The following is a 23,849-nucleotide window of genomic DNA, read 5'->3' on the forward strand; positions in this document are numbered from 1 at the left end:
GAAGTTACAGTATCTTGATTTTGACAAGGGCTGTGAAAACACGTTGCAAACCTGCTGAGGAGAGCCTGGGCAGGATATTTAGCTGTTTGAATGGCTAGAAACAGCCCTTTGGGATGATGTGTGAAAGAATCCTCCAGATTAAGATGCAACCTAAATACACATACCTAGAAAGGAGATTCTGTGACAAAAACGTTCTCCATTTTGTCTCACTTTTAAGCTAGAATAAGAGGCAGGATGATAGTGTTGTCCAGAGCAATCAAAAGAAGAACTGGAAGGGAGTGCTTTAAGGGAAAGATGTAAGAACTCAGTTTTTGGCTGTGAAGAGCTGTCTGCTAAACACTGAAAAGGTAGAGGTCAACACTGTAGTCTAAATGAAAAAACAAGTAGGAAGAGTAAGATCTCTGAACTGCCAGCCCTGAAGCAATCGCTGAACGTGTATGAATGGTAGCACAGAGAAAGGCAAGAAATTGAACTGGGGAAAACAAAATTTCCCCAGAAACCTGCAACGTAAAGAATAGGAAAAAGACATGCAGGAAAAGTGATTACAGACCTTGTAGGAAAATGATAGGAAGATGCAGTCATAGGAGCTGAGGGAAGCATCAGATTTCCAGGCATGTGATTGAATGTGTCAAAGACAGCTGACAAGTCAGATATGATGAGGTTGATAAGTGATTTCAGTAGAAGGAAAGTCAAGGCAGGAACTGCAGTGCTTCAGAATGAAAGGGAGAAGGCAACTAGGGTGGTGTTTCTAGAGGCAAGTGGGGAACAGGCATGGAGAACCAAAAGCATGCTTATATTTGTGAGAAAAGCTAGCCTTCAACTAGTACAGTAAAATATATATATATATATATATATTCATAGTTAAAGCTGACCTAACTAGTTTTAATATATAGTTTACTCAGGAAAGGCAAGGTGTGTGATAAGGTAGTAACATTCATTGCATCTGTCAATATGATGTAAAATATACAAGCTTTTCTTCAGGTCTGCACATAAATCAACATATATTGCCCTTTATTTACAAGCTGTTGGTGAAGCAGTCACTAGCTGCTTGAATTTGTGTGATATTTATAAATTTTGTGCTGACAGATTCCTCTGAAGTTTCAGCCTATGGATACAGCAATTCAGTATAAGAGATACTTTATCACATACAAGTGCCTGTCCTTAGCAAGGAGACCTCCAGGGATCTCCAAAAAATTCAGAGAAGCTTTGCTGATTCAAAAGCCAGTATTATTTACTTTGAGTCAGGCTTGAACAAATGCCCTTTAATGATAATAAACGTCATTGTGACTTGGAAATATATTTTTCGGATAGTCTGTGAAATCAGAGTCCCAAACTTTTGCGTTTCACATTCCCAGGAGATCAAGTTGCTTATGAGAATTTAGTCCCAGCCAGCCCTTAATCCAAACATATCCAAACTCTGGTAGTCATGCTTACAAAGTTCCTATATAGAAGCCTGAAGCCTAATTTTGTGGTCAGACCTTTTCTTTAAGATGCATGCTAAAAATCCCCATCCCAGGCAATTCCAGATTTTGTTTTATTTGGAAATCTCAGTGGCACTTCTCACTTCAGTGAGCCTCATTCATCACTCCCTCTATGGATTCTCATACTTGTTTAATTTGCTTTACTGACCTTTGTTTAACAGAACTGAGGTTGTGCTGCAGGGGAAGGGCAGGCTGTGGCATGCTATCCAGGTGTCTGTCTTGCTGTATAGCCCATCTGGACAGGCCCCTAGCTGGAGGATTTTAATATTAAAGTCAGTTCAAATAATGTCAAAATTATAACAAGAAAAAAGCAGATAAAATCAAAAACAGCCTTATCAATAATTATATTAAATTTGAGTTGGCCTGAAGGAAAAACAGATAATTAAAAATGAAGAGCACAGACTAACATCTAATAATGACCATTATGTTACTGCTTCTTCTGCAGTTGTCTGTAATAGTGACAGAATTATATACTTCATCATTTAAGGGTACAGATGCAATATACATTAGACAAACGTTTCCTGACTGTGTGTCGGTTTTCATGTGCATGCTTGACAGCAGCTGTATGTTTTGATGCCACAGTCATCTTGGCCCAGGGTACAGAGCCCTGCATCTCCATAAGGCCGTTGCTACGCTGGTATGAGTTAACCACAGTGGGCAGCTCAGCACCACACAGCTGCTCACTCACTTCTGCCCCAGTGAGACACGGAAGAAACTGAGAAGGGTAAAAGCTAGAAAAATCATAGGTTGAGATGGTAAGAGTTTAACAGGTAAAGCAAAAGCTGTGCGCACAAGCAAAGCAAAATAATTCATTCACTGCTTCCCATCAGCAGGCAGATGTTCAGCCATTTCCAGGAAAGCAGGACTTGGCACACATAATCGTTACCTGGGGATGCAAAGGTCATAACACTGGATGTCCTTCCCCCTCCCTCCTTCCCCCCATCTTTCCACCAGCTTTTATTGAGGAACTTGATGGCATAGGGTATGGAATATCCCTGTGCTAAGCTGGGGTCAGGTGTGCTCCTACCAACTTCTTGTGCACCCTAGACTACTAGCTGGCAGGGCAGCATGAGAAACAAAGAAGGCCTTCATACTATGTAAACACTGTTCAGTAATTAAAACGTCGCTTTGTTAACAACTCTCTTTTGATCACAAATCCCAAAACATACCACCATAAATACCACTAAGAAGAAAGTGAAGTCCATCCTAGCCAAAGCCAGTACAACCAGTAAACCAACACTCTAAGGTCAGAAACTGAATTCATTTGAGAGGGGCCAGACCAGCATCAGCCCACAGGCAAGCTCTAAACTGACCTCCAGATCACCTTAGCTATGTGTTTTGTTAATATCATTCTTACATGTTTTTTATTTAATGGTTGGACTTGATGATCTTAGTAGAGGTCTTTTCCAGCCTAAATGATTCTATGATTCTATTGCAAAGCCAAATTTTGCAACTCAGTACTGTCCTGTTGATACCAAGTGAAATTGGAGGAAAGCAACCCATTATCTACAATTGATAGATTAGCTCTTAATCTTTGTTTTCTCTAAACTTGTTTACTTACTTTGTATTATCAGGGTACCCATCTAAAATGGCCAAAATCATTCAAGTTGTTCTACCTTCACTTAAAATAAATAAATTAAAAGGTTAGGCAACAAAGATGAGATTTGTATTTCTGTAGCAACGTTAATAAATTATGCCAGCTCTTTTAATCCCTGGTATATTCACAAATTAGACTGTTATTCTTAAAAAAATATATTGTTTGCTCTTTACTAGTCAGTGTGCACACGCAAGGGAGGCTTACTGGCATTTTATTTGCACTTTTGCACCAATATAAATTAAAGAGGTGTCAGATGGGAAGAATTAGGTCCTAACTTCAAGATTTATGTTCGGGCCTCAACTCTACATCTTTCTGAATTGCACTGCAAAGGTCTCTGAATGCTCCAAGTGACATTTTGGGATTTCCTCCTGGAGATTTCTGTCTTCACAAATAATTGTTTCTAAACCTGGATAATTCATGGTGAATTACTGATAAATGTGCATATACTCAGTAAGTAATTTGGGGGGGGGGTGGGGGGAGGGAGGGGGGAAACTAAAAGATACTGTGATCTGCATAGTAATAATCACACACATTTCCCATCATTTAGGTCTGTAACAACTCCTGACATTTGAAGCTGTCCTACCGTGTTGCCATGGCAACAAGAAAAAAGAAAACGTCAGATCTGAAGACTGCAGTTTACAGTTACTGTTCTTCACTACTAGGCCTCAGTTGCTCCAGATTCAGTTTAATTTGCAACCTCACAATCTGTCCGACTGTACATTGGTGTTTGACAGCCTCTACCCTAACTTCCATTTATTAATGGACTCCTCTTGCAAGACGCAAGGTTTATGTGACTTTTCACTGAATGTTAAAAGACCATGACATCTAAACTTGACCTTCGGGGAGCAGAAAACAGATTGACTCCATTTTTTTCTAACTGTTGACTTGTTGCTATTCAACTGTTCAGAAAATATTTTGTCTGTGGGTTAGTATTTGTATATGTATGAGTGTATGTATATATATATATATTTATATGGAGAGAAGAGTTATAGGACTGGTTTAGCTTTTATAAAATATTCATCTGGACCGTGCAAGTGACAAAGCAGAATAATACAGCCACAGATGAATTATAACTATTCTGTATGGCTAAACCTACTGTATTTGCTGTTTATGGTGTGGCCAGAAGGAGAGAGCCTATTGCAAGCATATCACTAAAAGAGCCTCTTTGTTGACACCAAACGAAGCAGGTCCAAGGCTCTGCAGCAGCACTTCTTGTACCTCAGGTTCAGCAAACAGGAAATGCAAGTCCTCCTGGCTCGTTTCTGATCTGGACTTCTTTCCTTATGCCCCAATTGGAATTTAAGATCCCCCAGGAGCACAGCTCTTTGCCTTCCCTTGCAGCAGGAGCAGTGCCAGGAGGTGAGACGAGCTCAGATTTGTGAGACAGTGGAGAGCAGTCAGCTGTGACTGGCTCCGTGTGGGTTGCTATCGACAGCAGTGGGACATGCTGGGCCTGATTTTGAAGGGGGTAAAGTCAGCTTCCTTTATGTTCCTGCAGATAATTATTTGCGGGGGCAATTTACAAAATTTAAGTCTTTTGTCAGTTGTGCAGACACAGTTAAGTCAGTATATGTCTGTATGAGAAGCTGATCAGAACAGCAAAAGTAAGGTATTTCTCAGAAGCACAGGTCTCTCTCTCAGCCTCTGTGCAGCTGTCATCACACATATAAGCGCAAGGAGGAAAGCAGATACCCTATTATATAAATATATTCACATATACATATAGTTTTGAATATATATATATACATACATACACATGTACACACAGTTTCCAGTTAAGAGTAACAAGAGCATTTCTTTGTGTGCATAAACTTACCACACTTGTTTGCAGACATGGGAAAAAAGGGTGTTCGTTACGTAGGAATATGAATCCTTTTATATTCTGTGAGCATGTAAGGCTGAAAAAAAAAAAAAAGAAAAAACTAACTGTATCAAGATGATCATCTTGTTAATAAATTGTAAATGATCCATCAAAGCTCACACCAAATTTTTATAAATTTAACACAAAAAGTATACTAGTGACAGACTGTGGCTTTTATTAGAGCTTGCCAGTAACTAGGGTAAGGTAAGTGTCTTAGAATATTTTAATAAACTTGCTTATTTAAAGTTTAAACAAGAAAGCTTCCTTATGCAATAGAACTTTGCAGCTGCATTCTTTAGTTAGCATTTTTACAGTACTTATGAGTCATACTGTATGTCGTCTTTACTACAGTGAGATTATGAGCATATCTTCCACATCAAATATATGTTTCAATAGTAAAGCTTTTTGGAAACATTACAAACTCCAAACATACGTTTAGTTTTCCATAATGCTACACTAGATATTAAATGTGTGTTGGTGGTTAAAAATTGCTGTACAATAGCTTTTCTCTGACTTCCTATATTGTACCAAATATGACAACAGATATTTGTTTTGTTTTTATTCAAAAGGGGTAATAACAATGGCAACAGAGGAAAAATTAGTTTGTGAATTAGTTTGTGCCATGAGTTTCCCTATCATTGTAAATTTCTTGATAAGATACAAGCTGCCTTCAAACAAGAACCTGTTTTTCTCTTCCAGCTTAACTCCTGCAGTCATGGCCAAGTGAAATCTCCCACTGACCTTGTTTCTCTTGCAGCACGCTCTCGGTGTTTCTCTTCCCACAGTGGTGCTTTGAGGTTAGTGGGAGTTTCTGATGAGCAAGAAGGACTTCAGGAGTGGGCTGTTATGCAGCGGCAGGCATTTAAAAGGGAAGTGCCTGATCTCAAACATTAATATGGGCATGCTTCTAGTTCTCTTTCTCTGCCCATGCCCTGTAATAATCATGTGTTGCTGCTTTATCATCAGCAGTCATGTCTTATAAAAAAAAAAAAAAGGCAATGTTTTCAAAATGAAAAAAAAAAAAAAAATCAACAAATGCCTAACACTACTGGATTTTCAGGATACATATTTAGTGACTTCATCCAAATACACCCAAAGAAAAACTGCACCCTTCACTTTGATCTACGAAACCCCTAGCTTGAATAAAAGAAATGATAATATCCTCCCCCCAGAATACTCTTTTTCTACTTGCTTTCTTCCTCTTTCTACCAAGCAAAACCCACCTCTGCAAAAAGACACCCATTGCCATTAGTGTCATTTCTATCAAGTACCAGATAAAGCTACCCTTTTCTAATTTACACCACGGTTCACATAGCATTTGGTGGATCATTCCAAGGGCATCCAAAACCAGGAACAAAGAAAAAAAATCTTCTACCTGGAACTGCACTAACGGATAGACTCTTTCTACTAATTTGTGCCCAAGGACAAGAAATCTTTCTTCTCAGATAATACTGCAACCTTTTGATATGTAGAGAAGTCAGTACAATGGCTGAAACTCTGAATCAAGATGCATCAAAGGCTTTAATCACCATTATAACTTTATCACTCCAACCAAACTAAAGTCACCCTTCCTTCCTATTTATGTCTTTAGGCCACAGACTGAGCTAATCACTGGACTACCTAAGCACTCAAAGAGAAGATGAAGCTGCCATGTTAATGTTTCTCCACCGTACCTGAGAACCAACACTGTTTAACAAGTGACTGTGTCACTTTCTGTGGCATTATACAAATGAGGAACCACATGAGAATCTGAATTTTCTTACCTGAAAAGAAGCTCAAAAAATGATATTCATTTACTAAAACAAAGGAGAAATAATAATTTATTAGTTTCTCACACTATCATGAAAAAGCAGAGAGGTTGCAAAATTAGTTGTCTTTTTTCTTTCTTTTTAGTTAATTATGTTTAACCTGTTCAGCCAAGCTTGCTGTTTTTATAATACAGGGCTGATTTCTACCTAGCTATTTTGTTTTGGTCACTACAATGTTTATTTCAGCTTACGTTTGCAGACATACAATGCTGTCTGGAGTCAGAAAGGCAGTGAACTTGATTTTTTTTTTTCAGACATGCATAAAATGTCTTGTGCAAAAATCATTTCACTTCAAAAGAGTATCTGCTGTTAAAACACGAAGTGTGTATAACAATCAGCAAGAGGAGTTCATTAGCAAGGTAAAGGTCTAATTTGTGGTGTACTTGCTAATTGAACTCTGTACACCTCATATGCGTGCTCACGATATGCTTATGTGCATTTATTAATGTACAGTTTGTTCAGTAACTGCAGGTCTGAAGATTAAAACAAAAGGAAACCAGCTGAATTTTCCTTCTGGTTACCAAGGAAAATTAGGTAAGAGTGGAACACTGACTAATAAACTTTCTGAGCCCCGTTCTCATCTCACTAACACTGGTGTAAATTAAAGAGCAATTCCATTACTAGACTTGTTTGAGCTTCAGTTACTCGTATTTAGATGAAATTTTTCATTTAAACCTCTCCACATATTGTTTTTACTGGTCTACTGTGAACAGTAAAGCACAGATGACTCACTTCCTTCACCAACCACTTTAACATGTCTCTAAGGAACCCAGCATAATTTGGTTTAACCTTTATTTGAAGTGGCTGTGGCCTGTAGTCAAGTAATTTGTCCTGGTCTCTCGTGTAGTCATTTAAGTTAGGGATCACTGTAATGCAATCCTCATTTATTAAATTGTGGGCTTACAATCAGTTCATAGGAACCTATGTTAAATGTTTTATCACTACAAAAGGAAAGATGTTATAGTAACAACTTTCACATCATTGGTCTTTCCATTGCAAGACTTCATGCTGAAACACTGAGAAAAATGCTGGGTTTTGTCTCAATAGTGCACTTAGCCATTTGAGACAGAGCAGAATTTTGTACACAAATAATTTTACACCACTCCTTATCTAAAAGCCAAGTTTGTTTCTGAATGGGTTTAATAATTACTCATATAATTAAAGTTGTATGTTACACAATAAATCATATTAAACAGAGTCATGTCAGCTTGAGAACAGCAAGTCTAGGACAAAACTCTGATCCTATCTTTCCTTTGTTGCATCTCAGTTGTCTGAGAGATATGCTGGCCAATGGAGACAAAATGAGAAATAACTAAAATAACAATTTTCTATTAGTTCTGTGATCTATAATATTTAGAGTTAACAAGCAAAGTATTTCAGTAGTAGTTATAACAGCTATTCTCTTTAAAGCAGATATAGCTGACTATTAACTGTGTAAACCATATAACCCGTTGACAACACTGTTTTCACATCAAGATATACTACTTGGTTTATATTTGTCCAAATGGAATGGATACACTCATCCACTCTCCGTGGAAAGTTATTAGTTGCACAATTGCTATGTGTGTGTATATATGTAGATATATAGAGATATACACATACATATATAAATATATATATACTATATGCAGATGGAGACTAATACAACATGGGGAATCAGAATAAGTAGTTTAATCCAATGATTCGCAGATGAGTTAAGAGACAGCTTGTGTTACATATGCCAAACCAGTCTGATTACAAAAAAACAACAAACTCCACACACTGAAATCCAGGCTTATTCCAACTCTCATGTTGTATTTATGCTACCTTTAGCTGTCCCCTCTTAATAAAATTTATATCATTTGAAGATACTTATAATTATTTACCAACTCTTTTTTTTTTTTCTTGCCTACATATCAGCTGGTCATCAAAAGTGGAAAGGGAAGGGTTTAGAGCCAGAATTCTGCATTTCTCTGCTTTCAACAGGACAGATATTTAGGAAAGTTTCATTAACCTTTTGACCATTGCACTCCTTCTCTGTAAGTGGCTGTATTTGATCATTTGGGGGTAGAAATGAATGTAAAGTCAGACTATGTGTATGTACACGCATACACATGCTGCCTGGGACTGTAGAACAAGAGCATGTCTGGTGAACTGATGGTGAACTTGGTACAAACAGGTTGTGTTGTTACTGCCATTTCAGACAGAAGCGTCCTGTAAAAACATATTTGCCCCATAACAATCTCTCTATCTCTCTCTGTTATCACCAAGATTTTTTTATGAGTTCCTTTCTTTTTTTTTTAAGCTCAAGCAAGGCGAAAAATATTTTGTTTGATTTAAAAAATAATAATAATAATTCAGCTACTTTTCCAGTTAATTGTTCCTTTGGGCCCTAGTTGCTGAATTGCTTGCTGTTTCTGAGGTGTAAATAAACGTTTTGATTTCTGACGTGGTTGCAAAGAAACTTGTAATTTATTTGTGAAATGCTCCAATAAAGGATGTATGGGCTTTTACCTTTTGTCTGGGCGTAGACCTTCCTGATGCAGTACAGCAGGAATGGAGGACTGCAAAACGACCCTGTGACTGTCAAAGCACTGGAGTAGCCTGAGCTAAATACAAGAAGCTCCTACATTTCTCTCAGCAAAAGAGATGAATTGTGGCCTTCATCATCATCATGCCATGCTTATAGAGTGAAAATCTGGAGGTCACAGATGTAATTAAGGTTTGACCATACAAGAAAGCAGTAGTAGATTATTCAGCATCTATTCAGGTAACAGTAATGCTTTGCCATCTGAAGCCACACTTTCATTACAAAGAGTCACACTGAGTGAAATCCAGGTCAGATGTCCCTAGGCTGAATTGTGAGCAGAAGCTTTAATGGATTTTTGTTCCACCTCCTTTCTGTTTCACCTGGTCACCTTCCCCACCTACTACCATCATTTCAGCTTATGTAGAAGAGATATCCAGAAAAGTGCACATAGTAACACTGAAACAGGCTGAACAAATGTCAGTTGGCAAGAACCGCATTGGCAAGCTACAGGAAGGACTGCATCGCTGTTGTTTGGTAGTACTCACTGCTGTCATGGCTGATGACATGATGGCTTTTAACACTGAGTGCTGCCATAGTCCGTAGTCATGTCTGATATGCTCCCTCCCCCTGCTAAGTGCCATGGAAGTATCACCACGCAGATATGAATGCAGATGTAGTCGACTTGTTGCCCTGACTCATAAAGTCTTAGTCCAAAATTTAGAGCCCTTATGTGCTTCAAGCCTGTGCTGCTCTAGGACAGGTTGTCCCTAGAAGTTTGCACTGCTCTAATGTCCTGTACCAGGAACTTTAGGCTTTATTGACAAGGTTTATCCCTTAACATGCATTCCTAGTAGCAGGACTCAAGGTTTATAAGATGCTATTTTGTTTTTTGTCCAAGCTCTCATAATCTATAATTATGAGAGGTAAGGAAGTGGGGTGCTTAGTGTGCTTTTTTCCTGTACAGCCAGCTGCTCCCAGTCATTGCAGGTTCCAGCAGGTGACATAATAAATATTAGACCAGAACCAAGGCCAGAATAAAGACCAGAAAGCTAGGCAGAATTAAAATATTGCAGGCAATTTGCATCATAGCACTATGACAGTATTGCCTTTTTGCCAGGAAATTCTTTTTCCAGTACATAGCCTGAGATTGTTGGATTTCTGAAATTCCTGTGAGTTGATTTTTTTTTTTTTAATGGTTTTCTAGAAAGTTAGCTAAAGTGACAAAGAAGCATAAAGATAGAATATCCCTGAAAAAGGTTTTTACTACATGTGAGAATAGAGGACACTGGGGAGGAAGCACTGCACTAGAAGGAAACATTTGAGTACAAGCCACAGCAGTTTGCTTTCCCTGAGACCCACCTCCCCAGGCTTCTGCTTTGTATCTTTGCCTATTGCCAAAGGTTTATCAGGCTTTGAATCTAAAGGGGGGTTTTTATGTGGTCCGTAATAAGTAGAGGATGAAACAGCGTATATGACACTTGTGGTGTAATTGAGCAAAAGGTCATTACCTGAAAGCCACAGCAAAATTGTCACCTCCTTTGGTGTCAGTTGAGATCATTGTCCTAAACTAATGCTGTGCCTTGTACCTTGAAAGGGTCATTTGAAACACTATAAAGTTAAATCATAAGCAAGAAAATGGTAACAAAGAGAGAAAATGCTGAAGGTTTTTAGTCCAGTAGAAGCTTTCCATTGCCCTTCTGACCTTATGCCTCATCTAACAGCACACGTTCTGGATTGCAGTCTTCCTGTTACTTGCTAACTTTGCACAGTTCAATCCAGTTACATTTTTCTCCTGCAATAGTAAATCAGAACAGCCCCTTCTGGCTTCAGTACAACCTTCTTACCTGCAGAAACAAAGCAAGGGTCATTGCTCCAGCTGTAAAACTACCGGGATGCTCTTCCTCAACTGCCACGCCTCTGGCCGGACTCTACTCAGCCACCTCCCAGTGCTTGATGACCTTCGCTGCTCCTGCAGTTACAACAGCATGTAAGTTACTGTAGTCCAGTACATTTCACCATTATTTTAAAACTAATGTGACGTTTTAATTGTGGGATACTCACTATCATCGCTGTAGCTGAATGTACTTTTTTATGACTTACCATCTAAAGAAGAAAAGTGCTTGTTTACTTGCAGGCATGCTGAAAATTCAGAATGAAAAACTGCGTCTCGACTCTTACATGTAACGAATTGTTTGCAAAGTGTTCTTCAGTACAGTTACATACTGCAGTAATTGACCTGGGACCAGGATGTTCATAAGCAGCTTCTCTTGGGGGTATGCATATGAAAAAAAAAAACAAACACACACCTCTCACTGTGTTGTCTTTCCAAACTGAAGACATACTTTAACAGAAGGATAATGAACCATAAGTAGACAATGCTAACAGACTGGATTAAATCTTCATGTTACTAGCAGGATTTTAAAATTTTAACTTTTACAAATACAGCCATTGTTGTTTACACCAGTTATCTTGCTTCATGCCAGGAGCCACCAGGGAACAATTTTTTATGGGGCTAATTTTGCCATTCTAGTTATATTGCCAACCCTACACTTGCTGTAATTGATCTGCCAGGGACAGTGGCAAGATAATAAGTCTAGCCTACATTTGGAAATGACAGCAAATCAAACAGTGCTTCTTTGTACACAAATAAATAAATAAAACATAACATCAGCTGTCTCTCATTCTTTGTGCTATTTGATCAGCTGCAGTAAACACCTTCCAAGTAGCCATAAAACAGGGATTATAACCTGCCTTGGGGTTACAGCATGTATTATTAATTTGGCTGGTACCAAGGGAGTTAGCTTTTGGTGGGATTTGAACCACCTAGTTCACTGGCAGTGCTAAAAAGCTAGACTGAGAGCTGAAACTCCCCAACAGATAAAATAATTATATAATTGTAATGTTCCCTATATCTCCAAGGTAACTTAACTGTCATCATCCTTCATATCAAACAAAACCAGCAAAACCTCTAGAGAGCAGGTGCCCCAATTAACAGATATTCAACCTTTCATACACTGCATTGCCAAAACCAAAAAGAACAAGATCAGAATACTTATTTCATAATGGGATGATAGTGAATGTGACAGAGTCAAACAATAACACAAAGTAGAAATGATATATTGTAGCAACTACAATAAACCTTGTTCCTTTAGACACTAATTCTAGAGGAAAGATTTAGACTTTCTGGTGCACATATTCAAGCTGTGGCTATTAGCTCCATCATGTAAGAATTAGACCAGTGCTAGAAAGCTTAGCCATGGTACCTGGCAAGTTTTGCCATTGTTACTAATGGTAAAAAATGCATTAATCCAGTTGAAAATGTCTCACTTTTGGATCCTGCACAGATAAATTGAAACAATAACAGCTCTAGAGAGCAATCCTTTCTTTGAGCTGACTAAAAAACCCTGCACACTCAACCCTGCCAAGGGCTCAGTGCAGATGCTCACCATTGTGCTGGCAGAGGTGATGGTGGGATTTTGACCTGTGTGTACCCATCAAGCTGCATTCTCTTCTGTTTTTTCTTCCACAAGACCGTGAAGCACCCTCTTCTCACTCTGTTTTGGCAGTAGGAACAGAACTGCAATGTAAAGGTAGAAATACAGAAATAGTCAGAGGGCACAGTTCAAAACCATGCTGGTGGCAGATCCAACTGGAGGCTCAGCCTCCTGGCAAGCGCAGCCACCTCAGCAGTGACCAAAGAGCCAAGATGCAGAGGCAGGCACCTTGTGCCAGTACCTTACACAGGCACTGGCTTGAGCTGAACCCTGCCTGGGGCAGGGACCACAGCCTTGGCCACTGAGGCACAGGGCTGGGAAGGTCAGGTAGCCCCACGGCCGCGTGGCAGCTGAGCAGTTGTCAGCCTCTGCCCAGGACACCTGCCAGACATTAAACCTGTTATTAATCCTGACAGGCATTTCAGGCCCCACATATCACTGGGCTGCCAGTCAGCATTTGTACAAGACAAAGAGACCCTCAGCATAAGAAACAACAGCGTTACTGTTGGTTTTTTTGTTTGTTTGTTTTATCCCACCCCCCCTTCTCACTCTCTGAAGACAGTTCTCTCATCTGGGTCCTGTGCCTTTTCTCATCCAGTCACCACCCTTACACAGATGCTCTTTCCTAGCACCTTATTAAAGACCTATCAGGGCTTACTCTTTTATCAGTTCCATGATAAAGCTACTTTTAATTGCAGTTGTCTTCGTCATTTACACAACTTGTGGGCTGAAGTTCTTTCTGGCACTCTCAATTTCTGTTCCTTGGCACTGTGTACTTTGTTCTTCAGCAAATGAGCGCTGAGTACCTGAAGCTAATGAAAATGTGTGCTGTACGCAGCTCTGTCTTCCGGGGTTGAGTGGATAAAATCCAAGACATACTTTCTTCATGGAACAATTTTAAATAAGAATTCTCTTGCTGCAGCTCGTCCTCCTCTGTTGCCCTGCTTAGATTGAAGAAGAGCGAAGAAGGCAGTAGGTACATTTAAATGCCATTATTTAGCAAAGGTGTAGCTCACTTATAACAAAGATAGATACATAAATGGAATAATTGTAATGTCCAAAACAAGCTATTAAAAATGCATGTCTATATATATACAAATATAAAAGTTAAAGTGATGTGTTTTGTTACCCTCTCCCACAAAAGAATAAGCTATTTTTTTAATTTGTTATTAAACAGTGAGTACTCATTAAAAGCTCAGTTCATTGGGAAAAAAATAGTACAATGCAATTAAACTGTACTACAGACTAATTAATATGGGAATTGGGATGATTCAAATATCTTTAAAGGTATGGAAGTGGGGACTGTAGGCAGCATGGGCTTGTACTAGTCATCTTCATTAGCCCAGAGGATGGATTTTCTGCTACATTTAGGTTTTGCTGAGGGCTCTATTGTTTTTTTCTTGTTGTTGTTGTCATTGTTTTGTTTATCGTTTCAAAGGAAATCTGGAAAAAAAGAAATCTAATATGGATCTTCACAAAATCTGGAAAAAAATCTTTAAAAAAGGGGGGAAGGGGGGGGACACTAGATTTAGCTATTGCTTATCCCCATAACATATTCAGCTCTCACTTCTCCTGAGGAGACCCGCTCTTGGCTCCCCGCTTCTTTTCTTTACACAAATACATTTGAAACAACCTAGGACTAGAAAGTATAATATAAGATTCTCAGCATGTTTAGCTCCTCAGTCATGTAGCATCTTTTCCCTATGGGAGATCCCTGTTAGTTTGTTCTTACCAAAGGCTGCTGATTCAAGAACAATTCTTACGATCTGTCCAATTTCTTGTGAGTCAGAAGACATTTACCGGTTATAGAACAGACTTTTATGAAACGTATCTGGCTGCCTTTCTTGTAATTGAGATGAAAGAAGTATGGCGATTCTCTAAGGAAATGTCATTCAAGGAGCCTGCTAACATTTTATTTTATTTTTAACTTAATCCAGAAGTTAACATGTTTAGAAGTAAAATGTCACAGGAGTCAAGACTGAAAACTTGCCACTCACTTTTGATAATAACAGCATCATAAAAACAGTTAAAAGCAGAGGGTCCTGCTCCAGAGACGTACTAAAAATTGTTGTTGTATACCAAAAGCAAGGATAAGCTTTGGATTAAAAGCCAAACAAAAGTTTGATTATGATGATGGTGCCCCCAAGCCATTTGCCTAGAAATCTGCGTCTTGTTATTTATCTTGATGGGAACTTTGTAAGTCTGACTACTCTGATTCCTGTCTTTTGAAGGTCGGTCAGTCATTATATCACACGACTTTACTGTCTGAAGCAGAAGAAAAGCATATGTCTAAGACTTTTTTAAGATCTGATGTTTCAATGACCTGAGATCTTGGAAATCCAATTGGCTGACATTCTATTGCTTTATATCCTAGATGTCATTTATACAACTGCTGCATTTACACCAAAGCATAAGACCATAAATCAATCGCCTTTGATTCTCTTCTATTTTTCTCCCTGTTTGTAGAGCTGTAAATTACTCTGCAGGCTGACAAACACTGATCTGACTGTTAGATCATTGTGTTATATAGCTGTGTTATGAAGCAAAACCCATTCACAGATATTCATTCATTTGAGAGAGATGTCACTGGCCTAACACAATGAGCTTCTTTCAAGCCTTCCCTTCCATTTCATTCTGTTATTTCTCTGTTAATAAATAAATAAAATCCCCATTGGTTTATGGCTATAGGAGATGAAAGAACTCTTTTTTCATGTCAACATTGTGTAGTGCCGATGATGTCTGGCAACAGTCAAACCTGGCTCCAGTTTCTGTTCTGTTTTCCTTATTAGCATTTTGCTTGGCTGTCCCTGCCAAAGTCTCCTGGACATTTCTGAACTCTGTGAATTGTTGCAAATATTGCAATGTCCAAGTGTGAAATGAACTGCATGGAAACTCCTGGGATCGTGTTAACAGTGTATTAACAATAACCTCAAGTTCACAGGAAACAACAGGCACCTGTTCAAGGGGGAACATGTTCTTAAAATGACATTCAATTATCACTGCATATTTTAGCATTGTTTTTGCACCTTATCTAAGACCTACCATGAGCCTTGAAAGCCTGTTTACTAATTTAAAACCAGTCTTCAGAAACCAAGACAAAAATGACAATAATAAGAATTGGAGTATACCAAAAAATAGTGTTTAAAAATATTATAGAAATATATATATAAATATATATTGCAATTATGGTTTACTTGACTGTAAATTCAGATGGCATGCCTTATGTAAACCAGGTACTTAACCTTAATAATTACCCCTAAAGCATTTAAATCACATACGAACGATTTGATTTTTTTTTAATGAAAACTGTAAGAAAATTGCAACAAAGGAAATGGTAAATAGCACTCAAAAAGTATTTCTTGTAAGAGTGGAGTACCTTAAACATTTAATAATTATAGTCCACATTTTCAGACTGGGAAGCTAAAACTTTATGTCAGGAAGTATTTCAAAAAGTGTTATACGTTTTAAATCAATTCCCACATTATAAGGAAATGTGTATTACCAGTAGCCTACTATAAAATTAAACCACATCTATATTCAGTCAGCAGCACAGGAATGATGTGCAGGCCTTTAAAAAAAAAAAATGCTCTTACTCATCTGTACGATACGGGAGCTCTGAAGGAATACAGTTCCTGGATTGCTTAAATGCAGAACAATTCTTTTTCCAATTCTAGAGCATTTTCATGGGCTCATAAGGAGCTGACGGGAAGTCTGTGATGTAACTACTTTTACGTATACCTTCACTACATTTGTGTAGCCCCTGTAGCCATCCTGCAGGGCAGCGTACCTGCCCACAAGAAGCTCTTTAAGAAGGCATTCTTGAACGGGAGGAGGAATTACACTGAAATACAGCAGCCTCCACAGCCTGCTGCCACATGGGCAGACCAAAGCCCGTCAATGAATGACTCCCAGGAGACCAGTGGTGTACTGAGACTGTGGACCTGTCTGATAGCAAACTGTTCATTAACATCTGAGTAAATCAATCAGCCAGAGACTTGTTCATTCATTATAGTCCATGGGTCTGTCACGGGTACAGGTCTTCCCTAGCTCCAGATTAGTTTTTTTCTTCCTGTCCACTTGATAGCTTTGTCATCCAAACTTATCTGGCTTTTTCAGAGCTCATTTATAGTTTGATTTCTTCCAGCCTGATCTAAACTGTCTCTGATTAATGGTTAATGATTAATATCCCATTAACTGTGGTCTTACTCCTGAATATTTAGCTACTTTGACAGTAGGATGGTGTATTTTCATTTTATGATTATACTAGGCAAGTTTAACTTCTGAATTTAATCTAGAAGCCTCAAGATTTACATGTCTTTCTAGTCACAAACGGCTCTACTTAATCTTGAATCCTATCCTTCACATCCTTCAGGACTGGGACACTTAATGATTTCATGTAATGAACATTGCTAAGGACAAGGAGATGAAAGAGAATTTGCCAGCACATGAATGAATAATATTGAATACCTGATAACTGGATTGTCTCTTGTATGCTGCATGGAATAATCTGACACAAGATATTTTTACATTTATACAGGTTGCTCAGATAACAAGTGGGAAGTAGACACGCGCCATATATAGATACATATATGGTTATATGCATGGTTTATCTCAAGGTTCTAAGAAACAAGCAGGAAAGCTGGATAATATATTCTACTAATTTACCTCATAAACAGGTAGGTTAAATTATATTTATATCTATTATTTAGTCAAAAAATATGTAAATAACAGCTGAGTTATTTGTCAGGATGCATCCTCCTACTCCTGCAAAAAATATAACGTTTTTTTAATAATGAAAGAAACTCTGAAACAGCTCTTAAGTAAAGCCACTCTTCTATCACAGCTTGGAACAGTTTTTTAGCAGGGAACTGTTACAGCTATAAAACATTGGGATAACCTAGAAGAGTACTCATCTGCTAATGTTAGGCCATAGGTACAACAATTGCACATACAGGCATAAGTGTTCATATGAGACAGAAAACAAACAAACTTTTTTGACATGGTTTTCATCCTTTAAGAGATGTACTTGGGAGGACAATTAATCTCACAACAAAGACTTCTTCCCTTCAGTAATGACTATCAACACAATTTGGAAACTACAGGCTAAAAATATGCAACTTGACCTCTAGAGTTAAGTATGTAAGGGGTTTTTATTCCTCTGGCCACTGGAAAGACCTAGAAATACATATACCAATAGACTGCACATCTTTCCTGATACATTCCTCTTCGATGTTTCTTCTCCTAATCTTCATGGATTTTTTTTCCCTTCACAAGTGATGCTCTTGTAATTATTTCCTGCTTTCTTGTTAGCATTTTAGAGCCATGTTCTCCCCTGAATCTGCATTCAGGCAAGTCACACTGACACCAACACCAAATTTATGAAGGGAAAATGTGTTTGCATTACTGCTAATTACTGTTAGTTGCCATTGTTTCCTGTATAAAATAACTTGTATTATCACCACTGCCTTGCTGCATGCTTGATCTCTTACCTCTATTACTCATCCTCGGGTTGACTTCTGCCTCTATCCCATTTCCAGGTTATGTCTTTGTTGGACCAAGTGATTATTTTTCAGTAAATGATCCAATTTAGGCATAAAGTAAAACACCCCCAAACTTATTTACCACTGCCTTCATTTCAAATAGCTTCATCTGTCACTTCTAGATGGTGTTTTCTAACAGTACATCTCAATTTTCCCCTTTCCTCTCACTTCTTTGCAGTCACGCCAGTTGTAATCTAACAATGAATTATATTGATTAAATGGTTGGCTTGTGCATGAAACAGTCCCAAGTGGAAAAACACTTAATGGTGGTTAAATATTACACACTACTGTATATAGTACCTGAAAAATGAGCATGACTAACAGAGCAGTCAGAACCCTTTGGAAATGCCTTTCTAGGCAGAATTGTGCAGGTTTACTGACATATTTTGTCATGCCAGCTCTAATTAAGCTTGTCTAATCACTTCTCAGACAAGGGATTCATATAAATTCTCTAGGACATTACCTGTCATAGGTGTATAAGTGTCCTGCAGAATAGTAAGGAGGAAAGGTCCATAGAGAAAGTTAATACTTTTTCTTAGATTGTATAGGAAAAAGGACAAGCTTTTGGAGACATAACAACTTTGCTAACGATCAGTGAAGAATGATTTTATCATATGTCCAAAAGCACATCTGTTTGTAATTCCTCACCTGTCTCATCTGGTCAGAAAAAAGACTTATGAACCTTCCATGTCTCATATCCTTCCATCTTTGCAGCAACTGATACATCTGAAGTGACGAAAAGTAGCTGACAAAAATACTTTTCTTTGTTTGGGTCTGCTTGTGGCAAACCAAAAGGGATCTAAAGGAAATTAAACAGTTCCTGTGCATGTACCATCTCACCCTGGGAAATCTTTAACTCTTTTCTGCAGAATAGAACAGCTCTGACAGGTTGTATCTCCCAAAATTGCCATAAACTGGTGATGAGGGCACACTGCTGCTAGAGATTAGGTGCTAGGTGCTTATATTCTCCCAAGGAAAGAAATTCTGTGTTTAAGTTCTTACTTTGAAGGACCCTTTCCTTCATCTACCAGGTATTTTCTACACTGCTTGATCTGTAGGTAGGTTCTGGGGACACCCACAAGTCAGCTCTTGCACAGCCTTGCCAAGAATGAGGGCAGCTCTAAATAAAACTGTCAGTGCTTAAGGAATTTTAACCTGGCAAGAGGTGGCAGCTGCATACTGCAGCAGCTGAGGTACCTCAGTCTTTACTGCAAGTTTGAACTCGGGCACATAATTGTCATGAAAATATGACATCGTTTCCTGGGGATCTGCACAAAATTACATAGAATTATCCTGTATGGAAATCTACTTTTAAGTGCAAGTGGTATTGGTTTTGAGGTAATAACTACCCAGAATAAGCTCATTATCTCCTACTTGCTGTTGTTCATACTAATGCTTCCACCACGCTTCCCTGGGCATCTCACCAAGTGTAGAATTTTGTGGCTATTTGATCAAAGTGGACAAACCAGGGTTAAAAAGTACAGTACTTAATGTGAGAAATATTGGGAGGAGGAACCAGGATCCAAAATAAATTCTACTTTGCAAATTCACATGCTAATTTAAATTGGGAAAAAGGCCATAACCCTATTCTCAAGGGTTCAATAGGGAACAAAATTGTGCTGCAGGTAGAATTTAATTACCACATGGCTTTAAATGGTTATTGCTTGAAAGGCGGGTGCCAGAATCAGTTAGGTTCCTAACTTATACTAAAAGAAAAAAAAGAAAAAAAAAGAAAGGACTACAGTAATGTCTGTAAAGTGCATACATTCAGTAGCAAAAGGCTTTTGTTGTACATAGTTACTATAATTTAGTCTGTGTCATTACTTGAATGTAGACATTGTGTATGTTTTGCTGTGGCCTTGGCTTTTCTAATTTAAATATCTTTGTTGGAACTTTAATTTGTCAGGGAAAAACAAAATATTCACAAAATACATACGATTCTGATTGAACGGATAACAAAGTCAAAGCATTCCAAGCTCTAATCACATTCAGCATTTGTGTTCTTTTGTTTTAAATGTAGAAACACTTTGATATAATTCCATAACAAAGCTTGATGAAAATAGTGATTAAAAAGGAATCGATCTGATACATCCTGTTCTTCAAATTACTATGCTCTGTAAAATGTAAAAATCCATCTCCTTCACTAAAGCTTTAGTTCTACATCTTGATTAGGCAAATATTGAAAACAATAAACATTTTTCACTAAAGTGAGCCTTTAATATGGACTAAAAAGAGTGCACTGTGTGTTACATTTTCCACAGAAGACTGGCTCTCACATTAGCGTTTGCTATTAGCGTATTTCATGTCACTCCATCATACTGTCTTTCACTCAAATCCTACATTTGTTGGAGCAGATGGAAAGTTAGTTTAAATTAATTGAAAACATGCTGTGCACAGCTTGTGGTACCAAGAACACGCAAAGAAGAAAGGAAGATACATCAATTTCCTTTGTAAGATACCTATAATTGTGAGATCTCTTAAGAAATCATCAAGATATGCTTCTATTTTCTTCCATTTTTTTTCTTTCTTTTTTCCTTCCCCCCCCCCCCACCCTTGAGAAAGTTATATTGCTTAGAGTGCTTTGATTTTTAAAAGAGGTGGTGAAATTGGCTGGCCACACACTATTTGAAAAATAATTTCTTTCTGTGATGTATCAAAATAAAATGGCACGCAAAGTTAGTACGTACTGCTTTGTTTCTGTAGTCTGCCTGCAGTACTCACTAACACTGACAAGCTTTAGGAGGTGAGTTACCTTCTCACCTACTTTAGTAAATATTTCTTCCCATTCCTGGGACCACAGCTTTTCTTCTGCCGTCACTGAAAATCCAGTCGTCTTCTCTGTTTTCTAAACCGCCAATTTGATTAACACCTATATTCTTTGATTGCCTGGAATTGCAATGGGCAAACTCAACGGCTTCTCTAGCGACCAGTATGTGGTGATTCTTCAGTACTTTTACAGTTAAAATCAGCTTCAGAATTATCACCATATAAACCATTTAATAAATGGTAGCTTTTTGATCAAAAAGGAGCAGATTTTTTTTTTGTTGTTAATTTGGCCTCTCTTTTTAAAAAATAAAAAATATTCCAACTACTTGTTTCATTGTGGTCTAAAAAGTGAGGGCAGGAGGAAGCAGGTACTCGGAAAGGAAATGTTTCTAAGATGGATGGCATCTGTTTGTTTTGTATGCTCTGTTCTGTTAAGAAGGTTGCAGTGGGGAGGATGGGAGGAGGCTTTGTGCTTACATATCCTTGACCCAGGCCAAGGTGAGACCCTCGGGCAAGAACAGGAGTTGTTACTTCTTGTAAAGCAACTGAAAGTGCAAAAATCAATAAGGAAAAGCAGATTCTGGAGTACAAGGTGGGAAAACAGGCAGAAAACAAGAAAACTGCAACATAAGTGTGTTGGTCTTGGTAGGGAACAGATGCAGAGTTAAGCTTTAGAGGTGATGGAAAGAAGTGAGCACCAAGTCCCAGAGGGACTAAAAGTGGAACATGCTGCAAACAAGGAATGCACTGAAATTCGTTGGACTGAGAGAGACCTCAAGGGTCCTGCACAAAAAGAGTGGCAAGGTGAGAGATTGTCACTTTAATCTGTATTGCTGTTTTCTCTGTTTCAAATGTTGCTGTTATGATTTGTATTCAGATTTAAAAGCCCGGCTTTTGAATTTTAGATCCCTTTGGTTATCTTTGGTGTCTCTTTATCTATTTATCTAGAAGTTCAAAGAAACCAAATAACATAACATGTTTTTGTCAAAAATCAGCCAATTATTTTCCATTAATCTTTGGAGAAAATATTAGTTTATTTTACATAAGGGCATTTTTCCCCTCCCCCTTCTGACTCCAAATATTCTACCTTTTTGTTGCAGGCCTTATTTCTGCTAGTCACTGAACACAGTTGACCACCTTCACTACCTGCAGACAACTCTAGTAACTGCAATAAGAAAGATGAAATAATGCAAAGCTTTCTCAATCCTACCTCTGTGGCTTCATCTTCCTTCTTTCCTTCAGTTATTGCAGCTGAGTCTATCTTCTTTTTTGTCAATCCTCCAGAAATATTTGCTTCTTGTATTAGATAATCCTGAAATTCAATTGTGCTCTTGTAAGACTTTATGTATATACATATTTAGCATCATTTATTCCTCAGCTATCTCCATATATCCTCACTCTTCCCCAATTTTTTATTAAAATTCTTTATCATTATCTGCTTTCATTTTTGTCCTTTAGCCTACAGTACCTATGGAAATTTATTTACATTTTTTTCTACATTGTATAGATTCATGACCACCTGAACCAGCATTTTTTCTTGTTTTTTAAAAGACCTTATTCCAAACTGGATCACAAGTCTTTCCTTGGACTATTTAATTCACAACAAAATTACACTTCTTCCTGTGTGCCAAACTCCTTGACTCATAAGCAAGTATGCATAACCATAATGCAAGGGAAAATTTGGCTCTGAGACCAGATCTTCTCTTGAGCACAACAGATGTCTTAGTTCATATTAACAAGGCTCTTTGGAAATTCAGGGGATTGTATAGGTAATCATTGTTTGATTAATAATTTACAATACCAACAGGACAGAAATGAAAATTGGAGACTGACGATCTCAAAGCAGCTGTATGCCTGTCAAATATGTAAATTTTTTACCCTACTTCCTCTGTTCGGGCACTGCTTAACCCCATGTTGAGTTGCCTTTCTAGAACTTAACCCCTATAACATTCATGAATAATTAGATTGTGATAAAGAAACAAGGAACGAGTGAAAATTAACTTTGTACCTCCTATAGTCACTTGAAGATTAATTTGCCTAAAAACTAATTAGCTGACATTCCACAAGCAGAGAACCCCAAATGAAATACAAAAAAAAAAAAAGACCCACCCTCAATTTTTTGCATCTCCAAATTCACAAATTTATCTACAAACAAGCCTACTGCTTCTGAAAAAAATATGAATACTACATTAAATAATTTAAAAGGTTTTTTTTGTTTTGTTTTAAGAAGAAAACGAAACCTTGACGCAGCTGAGATGCAATCTTTTAGCCCATTCACTGACATCTGCAATAAAAGTAAACGTCATTACATGAAACTTATTTCTGAAGATAAAAATATAGTTTAGTTTTAAGATTACAGGGATTTAGATAGCTACAGGCATGTGGATCTGTTTCACTGACTCTGTCACTTAATGTCATCCCTAGCTTAACAGCAGCCAAGTCATTAGTTAGTGCTAGTTATTAAGAAGAGTAAGTAAAATAAGTCAGCAATTGTGTCACTGAGCCAATGATGTAATTAGCACCTTAGTTTGGAGGCAATTCTTTTCCCATCAGAGAAAGAAAATTAGGCAAGAGGAAGTTCCCTGCATAGAAGGATTCATTCCTAAGGCTATGAACCAGTGCTAGGCACAAATGCCAAATCTGCTGAAAGTTGAGAGGAAAAGAGTATGAGTAGAATCCAGAATTCTAATTAAGGAGAATAAGAGTTTTAAAGTTATCGGAGCTTTTAACAGTTATTGTAGCATAAAGCCAAGACAAACATTCTGAAATGGGTTCTAGTTAAGGGGTGGAGAA

The 23,849-nt window shown here is 37.9% G+C and overlaps 1 protein-coding gene and 1 long non-coding RNA gene across 4 annotated transcripts in view; one reads left to right on the top strand and one right to left on the bottom strand.

Annotated features, from left to right (window-relative positions):
• CDH13 (cadherin 13) overlaps positions 1 to 9,174 on the top strand; it is a 475,482-nt gene extending 466,308 nt beyond the window's left edge. For all 3 annotated transcript variants that reach the window (XM_035336423.1, XM_035336424.1, XM_035336426.1), the window contains one exon: positions 3,626 to 9,174. In XM_035336423.1, coding sequence (XP_035192314.1) covers positions 3,626 to 3,633 — 8 coding nt within the window. In that variant the 3' untranslated portion in view covers positions 3,634 to 9,174. The remainder of the gene's footprint in view (positions 1 to 3,625) is intronic.
• A 1,939-nt stretch (positions 9,175 to 11,113) lies between these two features.
• On the bottom strand, positions 11,114 to 13,678 carry LOC118172510. The gene is made up of 3 exons (XR_004753740.1): positions 13,437 to 13,678; positions 12,703 to 12,833; positions 11,114 to 11,225 (listed from the first exon to the last, which is right to left on the bottom strand). It is a non-coding gene; the product is annotated as an uncharacterized LOC118172510 (long non-coding RNA).
• Positions 13,679 to 23,849: the final 10,171 nt, after the last annotated feature.

Source organism: Oxyura jamaicensis, chromosome 11 (genome assembly GCF_011077185.1).
Source record: "Oxyura jamaicensis isolate SHBP4307 breed ruddy duck chromosome 11, BPBGC_Ojam_1.0, whole genome shotgun sequence".
NCBI classification, from domain to species: domain Eukaryota; kingdom Metazoa; phylum Chordata; class Aves; order Anseriformes; family Anatidae; genus Oxyura; species Oxyura jamaicensis.